The sequence below is a fragment of the Pongo abelii genome, chromosome 3 (assembly GCF_028885655.2).
Source record: "Pongo abelii isolate AG06213 chromosome 3, NHGRI_mPonAbe1-v2.0_pri, whole genome shotgun sequence".
Lineage (NCBI taxonomy): Eukaryota > Metazoa > Chordata > Mammalia > Primates > Hominidae > Pongo > Pongo abelii.
Window position 1 is genome coordinate 24,476,159 of NC_071988.2, and position 18,598 is coordinate 24,494,756.

General features: G+C 41.7%; 2 protein-coding genes across 6 annotated transcripts in view; both read left to right on the top strand.

Moving 5' to 3' along the window:
• ZCCHC4 (zinc finger CCHC-type containing 4) overlaps window positions 1-10,899 on the top strand; it is a 56,730-nt gene extending 45,831 nt beyond the window's left edge. For all 3 annotated transcript variants that reach the window (XM_002814647.4, XM_009239853.4, XM_054553787.2), the window contains 5 exons: window positions 2,714-2,835; window positions 3,080-3,155; window positions 5,334-5,385; window positions 5,902-6,046; window positions 9,876-10,899. In XM_002814647.4, the coding sequence (XP_002814693.2) occupies window positions 2,714-2,835; window positions 3,080-3,155; window positions 5,334-5,385; window positions 5,902-6,046; window positions 9,876-10,011 (531 nt within the window). In that variant the 3' untranslated portion in view covers window positions 10,012-10,899. The remainder of the gene's footprint in view (window positions 1-2,713; window positions 2,836-3,079; window positions 3,156-5,333; window positions 5,386-5,901; window positions 6,047-9,875) is intronic.
• A 6,992-nt stretch (window positions 10,900-17,891) lies between these two features.
• The window catches only part of ANAPC4 (anaphase promoting complex subunit 4), a 41,989-nt gene continuing 41,282 nt past the window's right edge, over window positions 17,892-18,598 (top strand). The window contains exons 1-2 of one of the 3 annotated variants that reach the window (XM_024245542.3): window positions 17,892-18,126; window positions 18,200-18,338. In XM_024245542.3, coding sequence (XP_024101310.1) covers window positions 18,210-18,338 — 129 coding nt within the window. In that variant the 5' untranslated portion in view covers window positions 17,892-18,126; window positions 18,200-18,209. 3 annotated transcript variants of the gene reach the window in all.

Here is an 18,598-nt window from a genome sequence, read left to right on the forward strand (position 1 = left end):
GGGTCCCCCTTGAGCATGGAGAAGGCACTGAAGCAGCTAGAAATGCAGAGCACTGAGAAGGAATGAGCTTTTGCCAGCAGAGTTGGATGGGCGTTTTTGACTGTGCTACGAGAAGTACACACCCAGTCCCTGAGGGACGCAGTAGAGGTAAGGGCCCACAGGTACAGATGGGGCACCTGGAGGCCTGGCTACACAGCTCAGAAAAAGAGTTAGAAGCTGCCATGAATGGGGACCTCCAGGCGCAGGCGGGGCACCTGGAGGCCCGGCTACAGAGCTTGGAAAAGGAATTAGAGGCTGCTCTGGATGCACGCCTGGGTCTGTTGTCTTGGCCAGAGACCCCCACCTGGTCTGATACCAAGGAGGCTGTTGGCGGGATCAAGGGGTCCGTGCCATGAAGAAGGGAAAGATGCCCCACCTGCAGGGGTGCCCCCAATGGGAGAAAAGGGGGTCCCAATGAGTGATACGCTCACAGATGTGGATAGATTTGATTTTGGCCAGGGTCGACCAAGAGGAAATTGATAAGCAGCCCAGTGAACTTTGTGGAGACAGTTGTTTCCAGAGCAGCAATTCCAGAAAATACCCAAGCAGGAGAAGAACGTTTCTGCGCGACCTGGTCCCACCCTGGCACTCCAGCCCAAAGACTATGTGCTGCAGCCAGGTGGGGGTGTAAAGTCTTCTCTGTTTGATGAGGGAACTGGCTGAGGTGCCCCTCCCAAGGAGGCCACATGTGAAATTAGCAATCCACTGGTCTCCCACCAATGTACAGCAAGTGCTGGTGCTGGTGGACACCAGCGCAGATACATTCTGGGGTTGGATATTTTACATGACTTGGCAGCTGTGCTGTCTATCACAGACTTGATGGACCACTTGATGGAACTGGGACAGTATCACTATATAGTGGACTTGGCTAATGCATTCTTTCCCAGAGAGCCAGGAACAGTTTGCCTTCATGGGAGGATGACAATGGACTTTAACAGTGTTGCCACAGGGCTTTTTGCATAGCCCCACCATTAGCCATGGTCTCATTAATGATATTATGCTAACCTCTGATTCTCTTGTAGATTTAGGAGTGGTAACACTCCCCTTGCCTAGAATTAAGATGGTGCGGCTGAAACCGCCTTCCTTGCAGCCAAGTGGGCCATTTAGCAGGCATAAGCCCTATAGGTAGTTGAACTGGGTGCCCATTTGAGCTGGATGTACATGTGACCACAGATAGTTTTGGCTGGGGCCAATAGCAGTGCATAGAGCACTTGAGAACACTGGTGGGCTTTTGGTCCCAGCTGTGGAAGGTAGTTGAGCCCCGTTGTTCATTGATAAAGAAGCAGTTTGTAACTCATATGCTGCCCTTCAGATTCATGAGAGCATGGCAGGACAGGCTACAGACATTGTGCCTACGACTTGCCTGATAGTGTGATGGGTGTGTTCATGGATAACAATCCCCCAAACTGGGACAGCGCAGGCATCCACTGTGGCAAAGTGGGGTACCTACTTGGAGCAGCAGAGTATGCTGAGTACAAGTCCCTTAGCAGCAGAGTTGCAAGAGGTCTTGGGACCTGTAGTCCTAATGCAAGATAAGGCCATGGTGCCTGAAGCAACCCTACACCTTGAGCCATCGCTGTTTAAGGAAGGGCATCCCCCCATTCCTGATGGGGGGGCATGATACACAGATGGGTCTAGCCAAAGTGCTACTGCTGCCTAGACTGCTGTTGCAGTCCAACCTAGTACTGATACCATATGGTTTGAAACCAGGCATGGGCAAAGTAGCCAATAGGCTGAACTTAGACCGCTGTGGATGGTGATCACCAAGGAGGTGACACCTGTGGTAATCTGTACTGATACGTGGGTGGCCTATCAAGGGTTAACCTTGTGGTTAACTACCTAGAAGTTACCAAGGTGACTAGTTGGTCACCAGCCCCTGTGGGGCCAGGCCATGTGGCAAGACCCTATAGGAGGAAGGATGACCTCCTCCAACCAAGTATGGGGACAAAAGGTAATCTGTTGTTGCCTGCCCTAATGCCTTTAAAGGTAGGGGAACAAAAACCCGGCTTAATGTGTAAAGCAACATTGGGGTAACGTCACCATGAGGTGGTTGCCTGCCATAACCTGGAGCTGTTGCTTTCTATGTTGTTGTGTGTTATGAATTCAGGGCTCCACCCTATGGGCACGTGTCCCTGCCCAGAGGACACCCTTGGTCAGGGAGGTGGAGTGTAAGAGAGATGGCTGCGCTTTAGTCAGGAGTAGGCCGAGGTGGCTTTCTGGCACAGCGTGACTTAGCAGGTTTGGAGCCCAGTCGTACAACTCCACATGTTATGTAACCACGCCATGTGAGACTCATTAGGTGATCACCCACCTGAGCTCGTGCTTGGCCTGGAGCCATTGTTGTCTGTAAAAGGTATAATTACCTGCTAACGCTGTACATATGGCCTGCACCCATGTGGGCTTGCACGCACAGCTTGCGCCCAGTCTCGCTCATGCCCAGAGAGAGAGTAAAAGCCATGTCGAAACTGTCTGTGATCCTTGAGTGTTATTCCAGCTACCCATCACTGGTCCACCCACTCCCCTCAGTCCTCAGCTTGGACTGGAACCTGACACTTGGCATGACAAATACTTTAACTCATATATTGGCATCAGTTTGTTCATTTATTGGTTAAAGAATCTTAATGTTGACTAATTTGAGTAAATTTTCTTTCTGCTCTAATTTTTAACTTTCTAGGTAGATTATGATAATCATGCACTTTATAAACACGGAAAGACAGGTCGAAAACAGTCTCCCGTACGTATTTTCACCAACATTCCACCCAACAAAATAATCCTTCCTACTGAAGAAGGGTACAGGTAAGATCACAGTGGAACTTTGAAGTACACAAGTCGCTGAAAATAAAGTTACATATATCTATCAGTCAAATGCTTTCAGTATTGAATCATGTTATTCTGTTACTTTTAAATTAGGTCCATAATTTCATACTTAATTGAATTCAGATTGCACCCAGTTTTTGTAATGAGTGCTTTGTAAAGTTTTATCTACTCTGTAAATCTCAATAAATGTATGCAGCTGATTTCTCTGTCTTTTACTCTGTAGATTTTGCTCTCTGTGTCAACGGTATGTTTCTCTAGAGAATCAACACTGTGAGCACTGTAATTCTTGCACATCCAAGGTATGGTGTTCTTATAGAATGTATTTTTATTTAGATATATTCATTTTATTTTAGTTTACTAGTTTTATTACTTTTTCAATGTTATTTTGTTAATATGATTTGTATTAATATGTGTTATAATTTATTAATTATGCTATAATACAATATTTTAAATTATAGAGTACAACAGGCTTTTAAAAATACTTAACTGCCTTCATCATCACCAGCAGTTATTTGAATTCATCTTCAAATGGTACTGTGTGACTGCTAAAATTATCAGTGTTTCAAATAAGGCATTAAATGAATGCTCAATTATGTGTATGTTGAGGGCAAAATTATGGTGTTTCAAATAAGGCGTTGACGTATTAGGTACCATCATCATTCTGATGAAATAATTAATAACATGTACTGTGCACTTTTAATATACCAGACACTTTCCTAAGAGCTTTACATGGATTAACTCATTTAATCCTCACAACAGCCTTATTAGGTGCAGTTACTCCTTGATTTTTTGCAGATGAAGGACTGTAAAGGGACATCCTCCTATTTATTTATTTATTTATTTATTTAGGTATTATTTTTTCTTAATAGACTTGGTTCTTTCAAGCAGTTTTAGGTTCACAGCAAAATCGAGCAGAAGGTACAGAGATTCCCCCTATGTCCCCTGCCCCGACACATGCACATTCTCCCCAGCTAGCAGCATGTTCCACCAGAGGGGTGCATTTGTTACAACTGATGGACCTGCGTTGACACATCATTAATACCCTGAGCCCCTAGTTGACATTAGGTTCACTCTTGGTGTTTTACATTCTATGGGTTTGAAAAATGTATAATGACATGTTTTCACCATTACAGTGTCATACAGAGTGGTTTCACTGTTTTCACTAAAAATCTTTTGTGTCCACCTATTCATCCTTCTTCCTGAAGGGTGTCTCTGGCTACTACTATCTTTTTACTGTCTCTATAGTTTTTCCTTTTCCAGACTATCACACAGTTGGAATCATATAGTATATAGCCTTTTAGATTGGCTTCTTTCACTTAGTAATAGGTATTAAAGTTTCCTTCATGTCTTTTCATGGTTTGATAGCTCATTTTATGTTAGCTCTGAATGATAGTCCTTTGATGTACCACAGCTTGTTTACTCATTGACCTACTGAAGGACATCTTGGTTGTTTCCAAGTTTTGGCAATTATAAATAAACCACCTAATTTCTTAGGAAGGCAGGGTGACCCTTAAGTTGTTTTGTTTATTTTAACTAAATCTGGTCAGAAAAGGCCTGTGAAGTTTAGTTTGGCTCATAAACACAAATTATTCTCCAAAGAAGAGGCTACATTTATATAAACATTAGAAAGTACATTTTTCATGATTATATAATGGTATTACTGGTTATACTTGTTTTTGACAATGTTAATACATCTGATTGTTTATATTTAGTTTTTATTAGTTGAGACATGATGTGTAGTCTTCATTTTAAAACAATTATGCCCAGATTGTATAGTTTAAAGTTGAGGAAAATGAACTTATTATTTAGAGATGCACACAAAGGTGGTAAAAGGAAGCAAGAGCTAGGAAATGACAATCACACAAACTAAAGAGGTGTTATTTGGAGGGGAAGGGAGGGATGCTGTGACTTAGTAGGGGCATGGGGCAGTTTCCAGAGGGCTGGTGGTATTTTTTCGTGACCTGGTGGGTTTTATCCGTGTTTGCTTTACAATACTCATTAAATTGGATATATTTTATGCACTTTTCTAGATATTTTTATTTCATAGTTTTAAAATTAATCAAACAGTAACCTGTAATCTATCTTTCTAAATTATGTAAAGTTCTCAAATATGAATTTCATTAAGGATTATGCAGTATAGACATAAAATTATGAATCATTAATTCTCTTGAAATTTTCATTTGAGTCCTTCTTTGTGCAGATTGGGTTGCTTGAACTGGAGTGGATTTTCAAGATCATTTAGATAAATCTCCTAGTTTTACAGTTAAGGAAATTGAGGCCCATCAAGGAGGCATTTGAGTTGAGTGGAGAAATGCATAAATTAAAATCAAAGTATTTAATTGTGAAGCCCAGAAAAGGCAGAAATAAGGAATGAATAATTTACACAGATTTTAATAAGACATTTTAATTTTTAATGGTAGAACTTGATTTTTAATAACAAATTAATTATAATTTTAAAATTGTTTTTTTTTTGGTAGGATGGCAGGAAATGGAACCATTGCTTTCTCTGTAAAAAGTGTGTAAAGCCTTGTAAGTATTGAGACTTAGTGTTTGAGATCCTATGAACACATTTTAGAGTTTTTCTCCATCTAAACAGATTTTTCATTGTATTTGCAAACGAGAAAATAATCAGCGTAGAGACTTGTAATTTATTTGCTTTTTAATTTTATAGTTATCAACATGTATGTTCTGCCTTGTTCCGCATTGCACGAGAGATGATTGCTAACCTGTTTCAGTGTGGCGTTTGGTTTGACTTATTTTAATAAGGCATTGTGTCACTCAGCCAGCCTCCATTGTGACAGTAGCTGTCAGCTCATAACTCATTGGAGAAGGGCTGAATTTGTTGCATGTAACAGAAAGAAGTTAGCTAGTTTATGTGGAATTCCAACCTCTTCTCCCTGGTCTGTTTAGCCAAACTAAAACTAGCTGTGCAAACTGGCACAATACTTCAAGTAAACACTGTTCGTATATCCTACCTTTAAAAGTTAATAAGATGAAAAATTACGTTACATGAACTTCTTTTAAAACTTAATTTTTATTTTACAGCCTGGATCCACTGTAGCATTTGCAATCACTGTGCTGTTCCAGATCATTCTTGCGAGAGCCCCAAAGATGGCTGCTTTATTTGTGGTGAATTGGATCATAAACGCAGTACTTGTCCTAACATTGCTACATCTAAAAGAGCTAACAAGTCAGTCGAATACTTTACTAGAAAAATGTATTCCATCTGTGTTTTATACAGGATAATCCACAAAAGCATGCAAACTTCAGAGGCTCTTGAAGTGCCAAGTTAATTGTCACTTTCACTATTAAGTACTGGCTGCATAGATGGATGGAGGGAGGAGAGGAAGATGATTCAAAGAGCTTGCTTTCAAAGAGCTTACAGTTCTACAGCTTAGAGATGAAAATAACCAAAATATGAGGTAGAAAGTGGTTAACTTTACCTCTCCTTGGCTTTACGTCTCATGTGTAAAGTTATACGGGGTGACAGTTCATGCTTTATTGAAGGACATGATATTTAAGTCAGGCTTTGAGGGACAGATCAGATATAGACACATGATGGCAGGAAAGGCTGGAGAAGGCATTTCAGATTGAATAGCAAGTAATTCCACAGTAGGCAAATTGTAAGAAAGCTATTTCTTTGTATCAAATTTTAAGGAAAATATTTAGACATGCTTAATGCTTAAATATTTGAAATTTTTATTACTTTTTTTCCTGTGATTATTTTCACATCTCACCAATATTTGATTACAGCTATGGATTACAACTCAGAGTATGGGGATACCAATGACAATAGCTTATTTAGAAGAGGCATTGCTTCTGGAACAGTTATCCCCAAAACAAAACAAAAAGAGAAAAACATTGCTATTTTAACCGAGCTAATTTGAATGATTATACTTTTTTCCTAACTAAAAGGGATGATAGTGATTAAGCCTTCTTCCTTTATTGCTAAGAAAACTAATGTTACACAGTTATTAATTGGAGATTACCAGATAGCTAAATTTGAGATTATATGAAATTATATGACATTATATGAAATTATATGAAAATTCATATTGGGCTACCATATCACTATGACTTGTAATTTAAAAAATTGATTTGTATTAGAAATATCTGATAGTTAAATAATTATTTATGATAATATTAGAATTCTTTCCCATGTGTTTTATTTATTTGTGGTCAGTGAAAAATTTTTTTTCCATTGTAGTCTAGCCACTTGAATTCTGGCTACTATTACAACTGCCTCGTTCCTACATTTACTCTACTTTAAATCATTATTTCCACTGAGTAATCCAGGATAAATTAGAGTTTTAAAAACTTAATTAAAGAAGCTTATTGAACAATCTTTTTTTTTTTTTTTTTTAAGACAGAGTCTCGCTCTGTCGCCCAGGCTGGAGTGCAGTGGCGTGATCTTGGCTCACTGCAAGCTCCGCCTCCCGGGTTCACGCCATTCTCCTGCCTCAGACACCCTAGTAGATGGGACTACAGGCGCCCGCCACCATGCCCGGCTTATTTTTTGTATTTTTTAGTAGAGACGGGGTTTCACCGTGTTAGCCAGGATGGTCTCGATTTCCTGACCTGTTGATCCGCCCGCCTCGGCCTCCCAAAGTGCTGGGATTACAGGCGTGAGCCACCGCGCCCAGCCTGAAGAATCTTATAAAATATTTTCCTTAGAATAAACCTTCAAAAATTGAATACAACCTCATAATCATATTAGTCTGGGATTGCTGTACCATTGTCAGTGTGATTCTGGGTGGTAGTCAGTAACATGCTCAGTCTTTAATTCTGTGAACTTACATGGAAACTGAATTTGCATTTTGATACTCTATTGTAGGCCCTTCATTGCTTCCTAAATAGCCTCAGCTAGTCTGTTTGGCACTAATATACTATTTCATTAGGGGAAATCATCTAGTATCTTTCAGGACTAGATCTTATCAAGTTTAATTTCAAGAGCAAATCCTTTGAGATGTGGATGCCTGATAATTCTTAAATAATATTACTTTTTTTCTCAGAAGACACCTAAACTCCTGTTAATAGTTACTGCTTTCAAAAAAAAAATTATAATGAAATTGACAAAGCAAAATTATTTTTTTCTTTACAATAGTGAAAAGTAACAGCCTTTTTAGCATACATGACATAAAAGGTCTTTCCATCTCATGCTTTTTACAGCTGTCTTATATTAATTTGTTTTTCCTTGGTGTTAATTTTTCTTTAGTTGCTAACTGGAATGATGCTGGCTCCCTCTTGTGGTTATAGCTCATTTTATCAGTTACAGAAATACCTATGATTTAAAGAACAAATACTAGGTCAATTTAATTTTAAGACAAAATAAAACTGACTTATAGTCAGTTCATCACCATTCAAAAACTTTATCTCTGGAAAGTTTTGTATATTCATATTACAGATGAATATTTTCAAATATTTTCCTCCTGTTTTTGTTTACCGTATCCCCTAGTGAAATTTCATTCATTTTTCGTCCTGCTTATAAGTGGATGAGCCAAAGAGAAACTTAAATTTTGTGTACAGGCACACATGGCTTCATTGACTTTGCCATTAGAGATTATACTATATTTCATTAAGTTTGCTAAATCATCACTTATCAAGAAATTATCCTACTTTAAAAAAGTGGGGAAATAGATTTATATAGTATGCATTAATCAGTATAATACTATAAAGATGACTTTTTTGGTTTTAGTTTTCAATCCTACTCCTTCTGAGACTGTTCTATTTTGAACTGATAAGGTATCCCTAGTCCCTAGTGCAAAATCTAAATATGAAAAAATTTAAAGTTGTCAAGCAAAATTCTGCATAATAGTCATGTGGAACTAATAATAGCTAATATTTATTGAGTGATTATTATATGGTTAGCAGTTTTCATATATAAATAATTTAAAGTAGAGTATATAGAAGAGCACAGATCCTGGAATCAAGCTGGTTCTGCAGGTTCCTCATGGGATGTTCATTGATTTCATAGCCTTTTCACCTAAAAAAGTAGGGATAGAGAGGGAGTGACTATCCCCCTTATCTCTGTCTCCCAGCTCCTTGAAGTCAAAGATGATGCCCATTCATTTTTGTATTCTCAACAGGTAACATATGCTGAGTAAACAAAAAGTGAGGCATAAATTGAACCCATTGGGGGATACATTGTTTATGAAGCTCTTTTCCCAGGTTTATTCCTGACAAGATCAAGAATAAGCTTTTCCTATGGAGAAGCTTATGAGAGGTGAACCTAACATTTGATATTGCTGGGTAATCAGGGGAAGAGTCCTGGTTTGGCATTGCTGTAGCTCTGGCCCCTTCCTTGGTTCTTGATATGTTGAATGTCATGGCATGATTCTGCTAGCTTGGAGAAGTGAATGGATGGGCCAGTAATTTTCTCAGCCACAGGTCGCCTGTAACTTAGTGTGGAGAACACCAGAAACAAAGAATCTGTTTTGTCTGGTGTGGTTCAGTGTTTTTAGAGGGTGAGTTCCAGCTTGTTTATTTTGAAGCTAATCTTCAAGATAAGGACCACAAAATGCTGATAACCCTGCATGGCACTTGTCAGGACTTTTAGATCCACTGAGGAAAGGAAAATCTGTAGGACTTAGGAAACAGGCCCTTTCAAGGCTTCTTGGTTTTTTCCATTGTGCTGTGTCATTTTTCTATCTCTGCTGACTGACCCATGTATCAGCTTCTGCTGAGTTGAGCAATACAGATGTACAAACAACTTTTTTAAAAAGTCCAATCTCACTGGCTTTGCATTTACCTCTGTGGTGTGTTTGCCCCAGACAGCTTGTTCTAAATCCATAGTAACCATCTTTTAAAGAATTTTTTTTTCCTCAAACATTTTGCTTGGTCAGGCCTCTGACTCTTTCCTTGTTGGTATGGTTAGGAGACTGAGGATTTATGCTTGCAATACAGTAGATTCTTTCCCTTCTTCTATTTTCTTATTTGGTTAGCTAGTTAATTAAACTTCAACATAATTACATAATTCACTATGCTCATTCTGTGAAATAATTTAGCACCTTGTTTTCCAGAGCTGTCAGAAAGCAGAGGCAAAGAAAAAGTAATAAGATGAAAATGGAGACCACGAAAGGACAATCCATGAATCATACATCTGCTACAAGGAGAAAGAAAAGGAGGGAAAGAGCCCATCAATATCTTGGCTCTTAAATGTCCAGTGACTGGAGAATAAGAAAGATTTATGGTCCAACCTTTGATGCTATTTTCTGAAAGTGCCACACTGGACTTAAATTCAGCTGCTTCCAGAGGTGTGCACCTTTCTGAGCTAGATAACAGGCAGGTGGCATTTGCTGGCTTACAGTCCCTTATCTGCCTCTCTGGAGACTTGGGGAGTTATTCCATCTTCAGCCAGTTTACTAGTTCTTTCAGCATTCATTTTTCCTCACTTTAAGTCTCTCCCAGTCACATTGTTCTATTTTTATTTTTTTATTTTTTTTGAGATGGAGTCTTGCTCTGTCTCCCAGGCTAGAGTGCAATGGCACGACCTCAGCTCACTGCAACCTCTGCCTCCCGGGTTCAAGCAATTCTCCTGCCTTAGCCTCCTGAGTGGCTGGAATTACAGGCACACGCCAACACGACTGGCTAATTTTTGTATTTTTAGTAGAGATGGGGTTTCACCATGTTGGCCAGGCTGGTCTTGAACTCCTGGCCTCAAGTGATTTGCCTGCCTTGGCCTCCCAAAGTGCTGGGATTACAGGCATGAGCCACCTCACCCAGCTCCAGTCACATTATTCTAGCCTCTTTTATCCAAAAAATGGGCAGACAGCATTCTTTTGCAGAAGACGTCAGAAGAAAATGAAAGTGAAAACCTATGCAGTTTGTTTACCTTGAACATAAAAGTATGTTAATTTAAATAGGAAAATATTTTATGTTACATATGAAACAATAGTTTAAACCCTACTTGAAAAGAAAAGTACAGTGTACAATTATTTTGAGACTGAATTTGAAGATGATGGAAAGAGTTTTTACAAAGGCACTGTTTAGATATACAGATTGTAATTATAATTACATTATTATTAAATATTTTTTCTCCAAGTACTTTTTGCAGTTGTCCTCTGATGGTCTAGAATCACTTAAATGCTTGTTGAATGAGTGAGATGTTTAGAACTACTACTTGCTCTGTCATTCCAGTGTCTTTTAACCTATGCAGGAAGTTTCTGTCTTTGTAAAAGTAGTTCGTAGCAGAAGCCAGGATAGTTTGGTAATTAAACTCCCAAACTAAACTCCTCATTCCTACCCTTAACATTTCCCGGCTGTATGATCTTGGCCAGGTCACTCTCTCACTAAAAGCCCCAGTTTCTTCATTATTAGCATTATTATAATGGGGAGAATAACAGCTATACCTGAGGTTTGTTTTGTGATTAAATTAAATGAGACCCAAGTGCTTGGCTCTCAGTTCTCCTCTGTCATTGGTGTGTTAGGTTAACAATGAAGATTGTTACTGGGTCTAATGGTAATTATCTTTTGGCCCGATAACAAAGCATTGAAGGCAGTAATTTGAACTCCCAGAACAAACAGTTCATCTCTCCATTTCTCTGCTAGTTATTGTCTCCTTAAGACTGAATTGTTTTGAATGACTTATATTTGCATAATGACTTTTCTCTTGTTTCCCAACAACTGCTATAGAGCAGATTAGAAGGCATCTTTGTTTGGGGTTAGGCAGAGCCCTGTAAGTAAGGCTGGAGGAACTGCACTCTATCTGGTATTTAAATTCCAGGTAAGTTAGGACTGATGCCTGGTGTAGAATGCTCAAGTGTGGCCCAGATCAGTGTGGCAGTGGTGTACATCAGTAGACATCAAAAGATGAGTTATACCCCTGGACTTCATAAGCATCAGATAGCTCTTCTCCCCTTTGTTACATGGAGGGCTATGATAGGAGGGGCACATTTGGAGGTGACTGGGTGAGATATGAAGTTTGTAAAACTGTTGTGAGAGTTCCCCTCTCTGATTCAAGCAAGGATAGGGACATTGCCTGACTTTATGGTTCACCATTCCATGATAAAATCTATTGAAATCTCCTCTGAAACTAAGACACCTGAGGGACGATGACTACTGAAAAATTGAGTTCTGAAGGCCAACAGTTATTCTCATCACTATATTGCCTTAATTTTAAGATACCATCAATTATAAAATACACCATTGATTTTATCATAGCTTTTCAGGGGGAGAAGATAAATAATACTTCATTAATTAATTTTTAGATTATCTGATTTCAGAAATACTGAAATGCAAAAAAAAAAAAAAAAAAGCTTAGAATTGAGGAAATAGTTATAATCAGGAATAATGTACTTATTTATTTTGAGACAGAGTCTTGCTCTGTTGGACAGGCTGGAATGCAGTGGCGGGATCTCGGCTCACCTCAGCCTCCTGAGTAGCTGGGATTACGGGTGTGTGCCACCACACCCGGCTAATTTTTGTATTTTTGTAGAGACTGGGTTTTGCCATGTTGGCCAGGCAAGTCTCGAACTCCTCATCTCAGGTGATCTGCCCGCCTCAGCTTCCCAAAGTGCTGGGATTATAGACATGAGCCACCACACCCAGCCAGGAATAATGTACTTTAAAACTTTATTACTGTCTTAGAAAGTTAAAAATAGGAAATTTGGTGATTTTACACTTACATTCAATTAATACTAATTTTAAGGACTTAATCTCTATTCCTTTTTCAGAGAATAAACTAATTGGTAGGCTGTAAAAATGTGTCTCTGGGAGGTAGAATGTAAAGCGGGATGAGGTCATTTATTCTTAATAGAAATCTGAACATCTGAATATTAAGATACCTTCTCAAAATAGCAATAGAAGAAAATCCCTGAAATTTGACAGATAACATTTTCTAAGTTTTTTAAAAGGACACTTTTAATAAATACAGCTAAATTTCATTCTTCTTCTTCTATTACGAAATTTAATGAGAAACAAAGTCTTTTTGTAGGCCGGATTTCATGTTTTTTCCTACATTAGTCCAGTACCCAGACTAGTTTATTACTCCATATGCCCCATTCTTTTCATCCGATACTGTTCTTTCTGCTTGGAATATGTCCCTCCATGTGGCCACTCCGTTCTCTTTTGGGAATCTTCCACGAGCCCCTGATACTGAAACCTTCTTTGGCCCCTTGGCGTTCGATATCACTTTTAAGGCCTTTCACATATTATTCTGTGATTATTTTTAGAGATTTTTTTCCCTCAAAGATTTAGGTCTCTTAATGTCAGTACCCATTTCATCTGCTCTTGTTTATCTTGTGCCTTTTTGGTGCTCAATAAAAATTTGATGTAAGAATGGAATTTTCTAGAGGCTTTGAAGTGGTAGGCATGCCTGAAATACGGACTGGACCCACTCTATTATGTTTCTTCTAGGGACTGAAAAAGGAAACAGATTTGTATTAGGAGGGACTTAGAGTCAATATGAGGACCACCCTAACACTGAAGTTTTAAATGTGGGGATGTGCTGCGTGAAGAAGATTAGTAGCCTCGTAGCAGGACGAGCCGTGGACAAAACCCCACAGACACTGAGATAGTGAAGGAAGTAGCTTTTAATCAGTTGGAAGCATCGGCAGTCTAGTGTTTTAAAATCCGAGTTTGTTGAGTGCACAATTTCTGTCCCTTTTAAGGGCTCACAACACTAAAGATTTTACATGACAGGGCAATGATCAATTGAGCAATCTAGGGGGTATGTGACGGGGGCTGCATGCACCGGTAATCAGAGTGAAACAGAACAGAACGAGAAGTTTCACAATGTCCTTCCATACAGTGTCTGGAATCTACGGATAACATCGGTTGCTAGGTCATGGGTTGAATTTTAACTATCAGGCTAAGGTCAGGCAGGCCCAGGCCTGGTTTTGGGTCTGGTGCCTGGCACCTGGCTGCTTGCCTTTGGTTTTGCTTCCTTGTTTCTTCTTAAAACAGGTACTGAGCATAAAACAATATAGAACAATATGGGGGGATCTCTTTCTCTCTTCACTCAGCTTTATCTGCAAGACCCCTTCAAAGTAATCTGCAAAATACTAGGCATCTGGGAGAAGTTTGACTAATCTTGAAATATAAAATCACAACCTACAAAGGGTCCTGGTCAGCTGCCACTGCCTTCACAATGTCCCTGTTGGTCTCTCCACTGGAGTAGTACATCTGTTGCCAGAGAAATAAGAACGTGTGCGTGTGTTGTTTTTATACTTCTTTTATGGTACTTAAATCATGTCCTGTATAAGAATGACTTTATATAACTTGTTTAGCCCTGTACAGATTAGAAGCTTGTTGATGGCAGTGCCTGTGGACGTCATTGTGTTTGCTTACTAGGCACGTGCCTTTTCTACGGTGATAGAGATTACCAGCCGCATCACCTGTGACCTCAGTTAATGGGAAGCAGGCAGCCAGGCTAACACATTTCTTCACCCTCTAGGTAGTAGGTGCTCATAAATACCAACTGAGTGAATGGAAATGCCATTTAATATACCGCTTTATGCCTCACACCCTAACTATGCTATGTAAGAAGCAGATACACTTCGAGCTCTCTAGGTAGGACAGCTTCCACAAAATCTAAAGGAAAATCCAGTTTTACTTATTTGATGTGATTTTAATAGGACCATGAGGACCTGGGTTGAAATTGAGGGTCAACTAAGAAGGTCATTGCAATAAAGTAAAGATAAGATCTCTGCTATTTGATTTCAGGCAATTTAGTATAAATGTTAACTCAGCAAGATGAGGCTATAATAGTACCAACATTGAGCAACAAGATCTCAGAGCTCTGAGAGGCTGAGTTTTATCCCAGTTGTCTTTGGCGGAACAGTCAGTTACAAGATCCCTGGTTTAGCTGCTTGATACCACTGGATACTAGAAGAGGTGAAACAGCCGGTGATCTCTAAGATGGTAGGCCTGAATAGATGGGTCAGTTTCTTCATCTGCAAGTGTGGAGAGGAGGAGTGGGAGAACACTAGAGGAAGTCAGCCCAAACATTCCACATGCTTAAAGAAGACAGGCCAGGTGCGGTGGCTCACACCTGTAATCCTGGCACTTTGGGAGGCCAAGGGTGGTGGGGGGGGTGGGGTGGATCACCTGAGGTCAGGAGTTCAAGACCAGCCTGGCCAACATGGTGAAACCCCGTTTCTACTAAAAATACAAAAAATTAGCCGGGCATGGTGGTGGGTGCCTGTAATCCCAGCTACTCGGGGCAGGAGAATCACTTGAACCCGGGAGGCAGAGGTTGCAGTGAGCCGAGATCACGCCATTGCACTCCAGCCTGGGCTACAAGAGCGAGACTCTGTCTCAAACAAACAAACAAAAAAAACCAGAGGAAAACAAAGGTTGCTGCCTGTTAACTTTACAGTTAATACATGAGCCAGGTAAATCAAGGAAAAATAAAAGCATCTCTAACCCTACCACCCAGAGATAATCACTATTATAACTTCCCTGTCTACTCTTCCAAAGATAGGTTCTTGCATAAATAGGTTTACAGACACATGCAAAAATTTCCCTCAAGAAAATGGAATTTTAAGTACATACTGTTTTATGACCCATGCTTTTTCATAAGTATATTGTGAACATCGATTTATGTCTGCATAGTATTCTTCAGGATAGATATATTTTTTAAAAATCTATGATGGGACATCTAGGTTGTTTGCATTTTTTCACTTTCGTAAATAACCTTATAATGAACATGCTTAAGTAAATATTTATTTCTCCTGCCCTTGCCTCCTTAGAAAGCACTGATACCTGATCCCTGAGCCTTCTTCCCTTTTTCTCTTTATTCTGCAGTATTTTCCTAAGGATGGGGGAGGCAAAAAAAAATGGAGTAGGTAAAGCTAAAATCTTTATGGGGCAGTGGGAAAAAGAAAAGGCTGGAAACACGATGTGTTAATATTTCTTGTCTTACGGCTACTTTGGATCATTTCCAAGAACAATTCCTGCCCCCTACTGTCTACCAACACACATGAGGGTCTATAGCAAGCTTGTCAAACTCACAGCCTGTGGCCCAGGAGGGCTATGAATGCAGCCCAAGACAAATTCATAAACTTTCTTAAAACATTGTGAGTTTTTTTTGTGATTTTTTTTTTTTTAGCTCATCAGCTGTCATTAGTGTTAATGTATTTAATGTGTGGCCCAAGACAATTCTTCTAATGTGGGAAGACAAAAGATTGGACACCCCTGGTCTAGCAGCATAAAACTCTGCTGTTTCCTGCCCACATCTGGAACTCCACACCTATGCTGTTTCCTTTGCTGTAAGGCTTAGAAAATTTATATTCTGTGGAGACTTAATGTGCAGGTGGTTATACTCTGTCCTTTGCAGTACGGTGTTTATGCCTCTGGGAACAGTGGTTTTCACGTGCTGTATGGGTGTTTGTATTCAGGTAAGTTCCAGGAAAACGGACATTCAATTTCCGTAAGAATGTTACGTGCGTAGATACTGGACCCCCACCAGGTGATCCATTATAACTGCCCCAAAACACTAACACCTGAAAATGCATTTTGTGAAAAACAAAGGCAAATGCATTTTTACCTTAGAAATGTTGATTCTGGAAGAGTTGGGGGCACTTGCTAAGTTGTTTGTGGCAAAGGCAAGGGTTGCAAAGCCCCTGACAGGAAGCAGGGTAGGTATAAAGTCAAGGGTTAAGAACAATACTTGGCACAAAATAGTTACTTGATGCTGAATGAATTGGTCTCCCTCCGTCATCTACTTCCCAGGGGCTAGATCCAGACAGAGGTCAAGAAGGTGGGGCCTGTTGAAAGTTAAAGGCCCTGCGGTCTCTTTCTTCTTTGAACAAGTGAAAGGTAGTAAAAAGTATGGCTTTCTACCATAGGTTTTAAGTTTAAGAACCCTAGGATGGCACTGTCACATTCTCTTAGGGAGGTCATAGCTGTGGGAACTGTCAACAGATTGACTATTTAAATGTGTCCTACATAAAGCAACATCAGATGAGTTCTGATTTACAAGTCTGCCAGGCTGGCCTGTGAGCCTCTGGGCAGAGTTCCCGTCCCATGCATTGCTGTAGCCTCAGTTCCTCCACATAGTAAATGCCCAAGTACCTATAGAAGAAATCGTGTGTGAGCCCACACTCTTTTTATTTTTTAGAGACGGAGTCTGGCTCTGTTGCCCAGGCTGGAGTGCAGTGGCGCAATCTCGGCTCACTGCAAGCTCCGCCTCCCGGGTTCACGCCATTCTCCTGCCTCAGCCTCCCCAGTAGCTGCGACTACAGGCGCCCGCCACCACGCCCGGCTAATTTTTTGTATTTTTTAGTAGAGACGGGGTTTCACCGTGTTAGCCAGGATGCTGTCTATCTCCTGTCCTCGTGATCCGTCTACCACGGCCTCCCAAAGTGCTGGGATTACAGGCGTGAGCCACCGCGCCCAGCCCTGAGCCCACACTCTTTATTCGTTATGACGGGGCTGCAACTACCAATAAGTTGTGAGGGTTAAATGGGATGAGGTGTCACAGTATTATTTGCCTGTTAGGGAGGTTTTAGGGCAGGCGCCTCTTCCCTCTTCAAATTGGAATCACCCGAAGAGTTTTAGTAAATACTGGGCCTATCCAGGGTTAATTTTCTTTTAATTGGTTTGGGGTGCTGCTTGGACAGGGGGACTTTTAAAATTCTATACTGACCCACTAGGACTGACATGACAACTACTTGCTTAGTAACTGTCAGAGGAGGCTCCAGCTGATCAGGGCCTAAAGTTCATATTCTTTTTCATCTCCCCGTTGTCGCTGAAGCCTACCCCATAAACTCCTACCGTCCCTTTGACCACAGCAGCGAATTTCCGGGAAAACAGGAAAGGTATGCAAGCATGCCCACACACGTGCACACACGGGTTCCCAAAAGACCTGCGTGCGGCCGCAGGGGCCCGCCCCGCCCTTCTCGGGCCCTTCCGGGTCCTGGCGCCCAGCGATCCCACCAGCACCTGGGTCCGGCGCGCGGCTCCCTCCCTCTCCGCGCCCCTCGGGGCTCCCTGCCCCGCCCACGTGCCCCACCCTTCCTCGCTCCGCCCCCTCGCTGCTCCCTGCCCCGCCCACGGGCCCCATCCTACCCCCACCTCGATCCGCCCCTCGCTGCTCCCTGCCCCGCCCACCGCTCCCCGTCCCTGTCCGCCCCGTCTGGCTCTCAGCCCAGCCAAGCCTGGTGCGCGCCCCGCCCTGCCTCCTCCTCTCGCGAGGCAGTCCCGACGCCGGAAGTGCCTGGAGCGCGCGACAGCGGCGGGGCAGGGCGGCCTGGAGGCTGTGGCGCGCGGGCGGCAGAGGGAGGGGAGAGGCCGCTGGGGCCGTGTTAGTCGGCCGGTGGGGACTTGCAGGTACAGGCGCGGTCGGGGCTCCTCGTGGAGAGCCAGGGGCTCCTGCCGGCCTGTGACTGGGGTGTCGTTGCAGGGACGTCCCCATGTTGCGTTTTCCAACCTGTTTCCCGTCCTTCCGGGTGGTGGGAGAGAAGCAGCTTCCGCAGGAGATTATTTTCCTGGTCTGGTCGCCCAAGCGGGATCTCATTGCTTTGGCCAACACAGCGGGCGAGGTGAGTGAGCCGGCGGGAGCCCGCCTGTGCTGGGTCTGCTCCCGGGGGGCCCAAGAACACCAAACCCGAGCCTGTTCATTCGGGCCACAGGCGGCCGGAGCCTCAGTTTCCCCTTCTGCAGACATGGCTGGCCACCTGCTACCCCTCCCGTGCCTCCCAGGACGGCAGTAAACTTAAAGTGTATATGCGAAAGGTGATGTCTGTGCTATTTTCGGTACTTCTCTGGCTAAAGTAACAGTTTTCACACAGCTTAACACTGT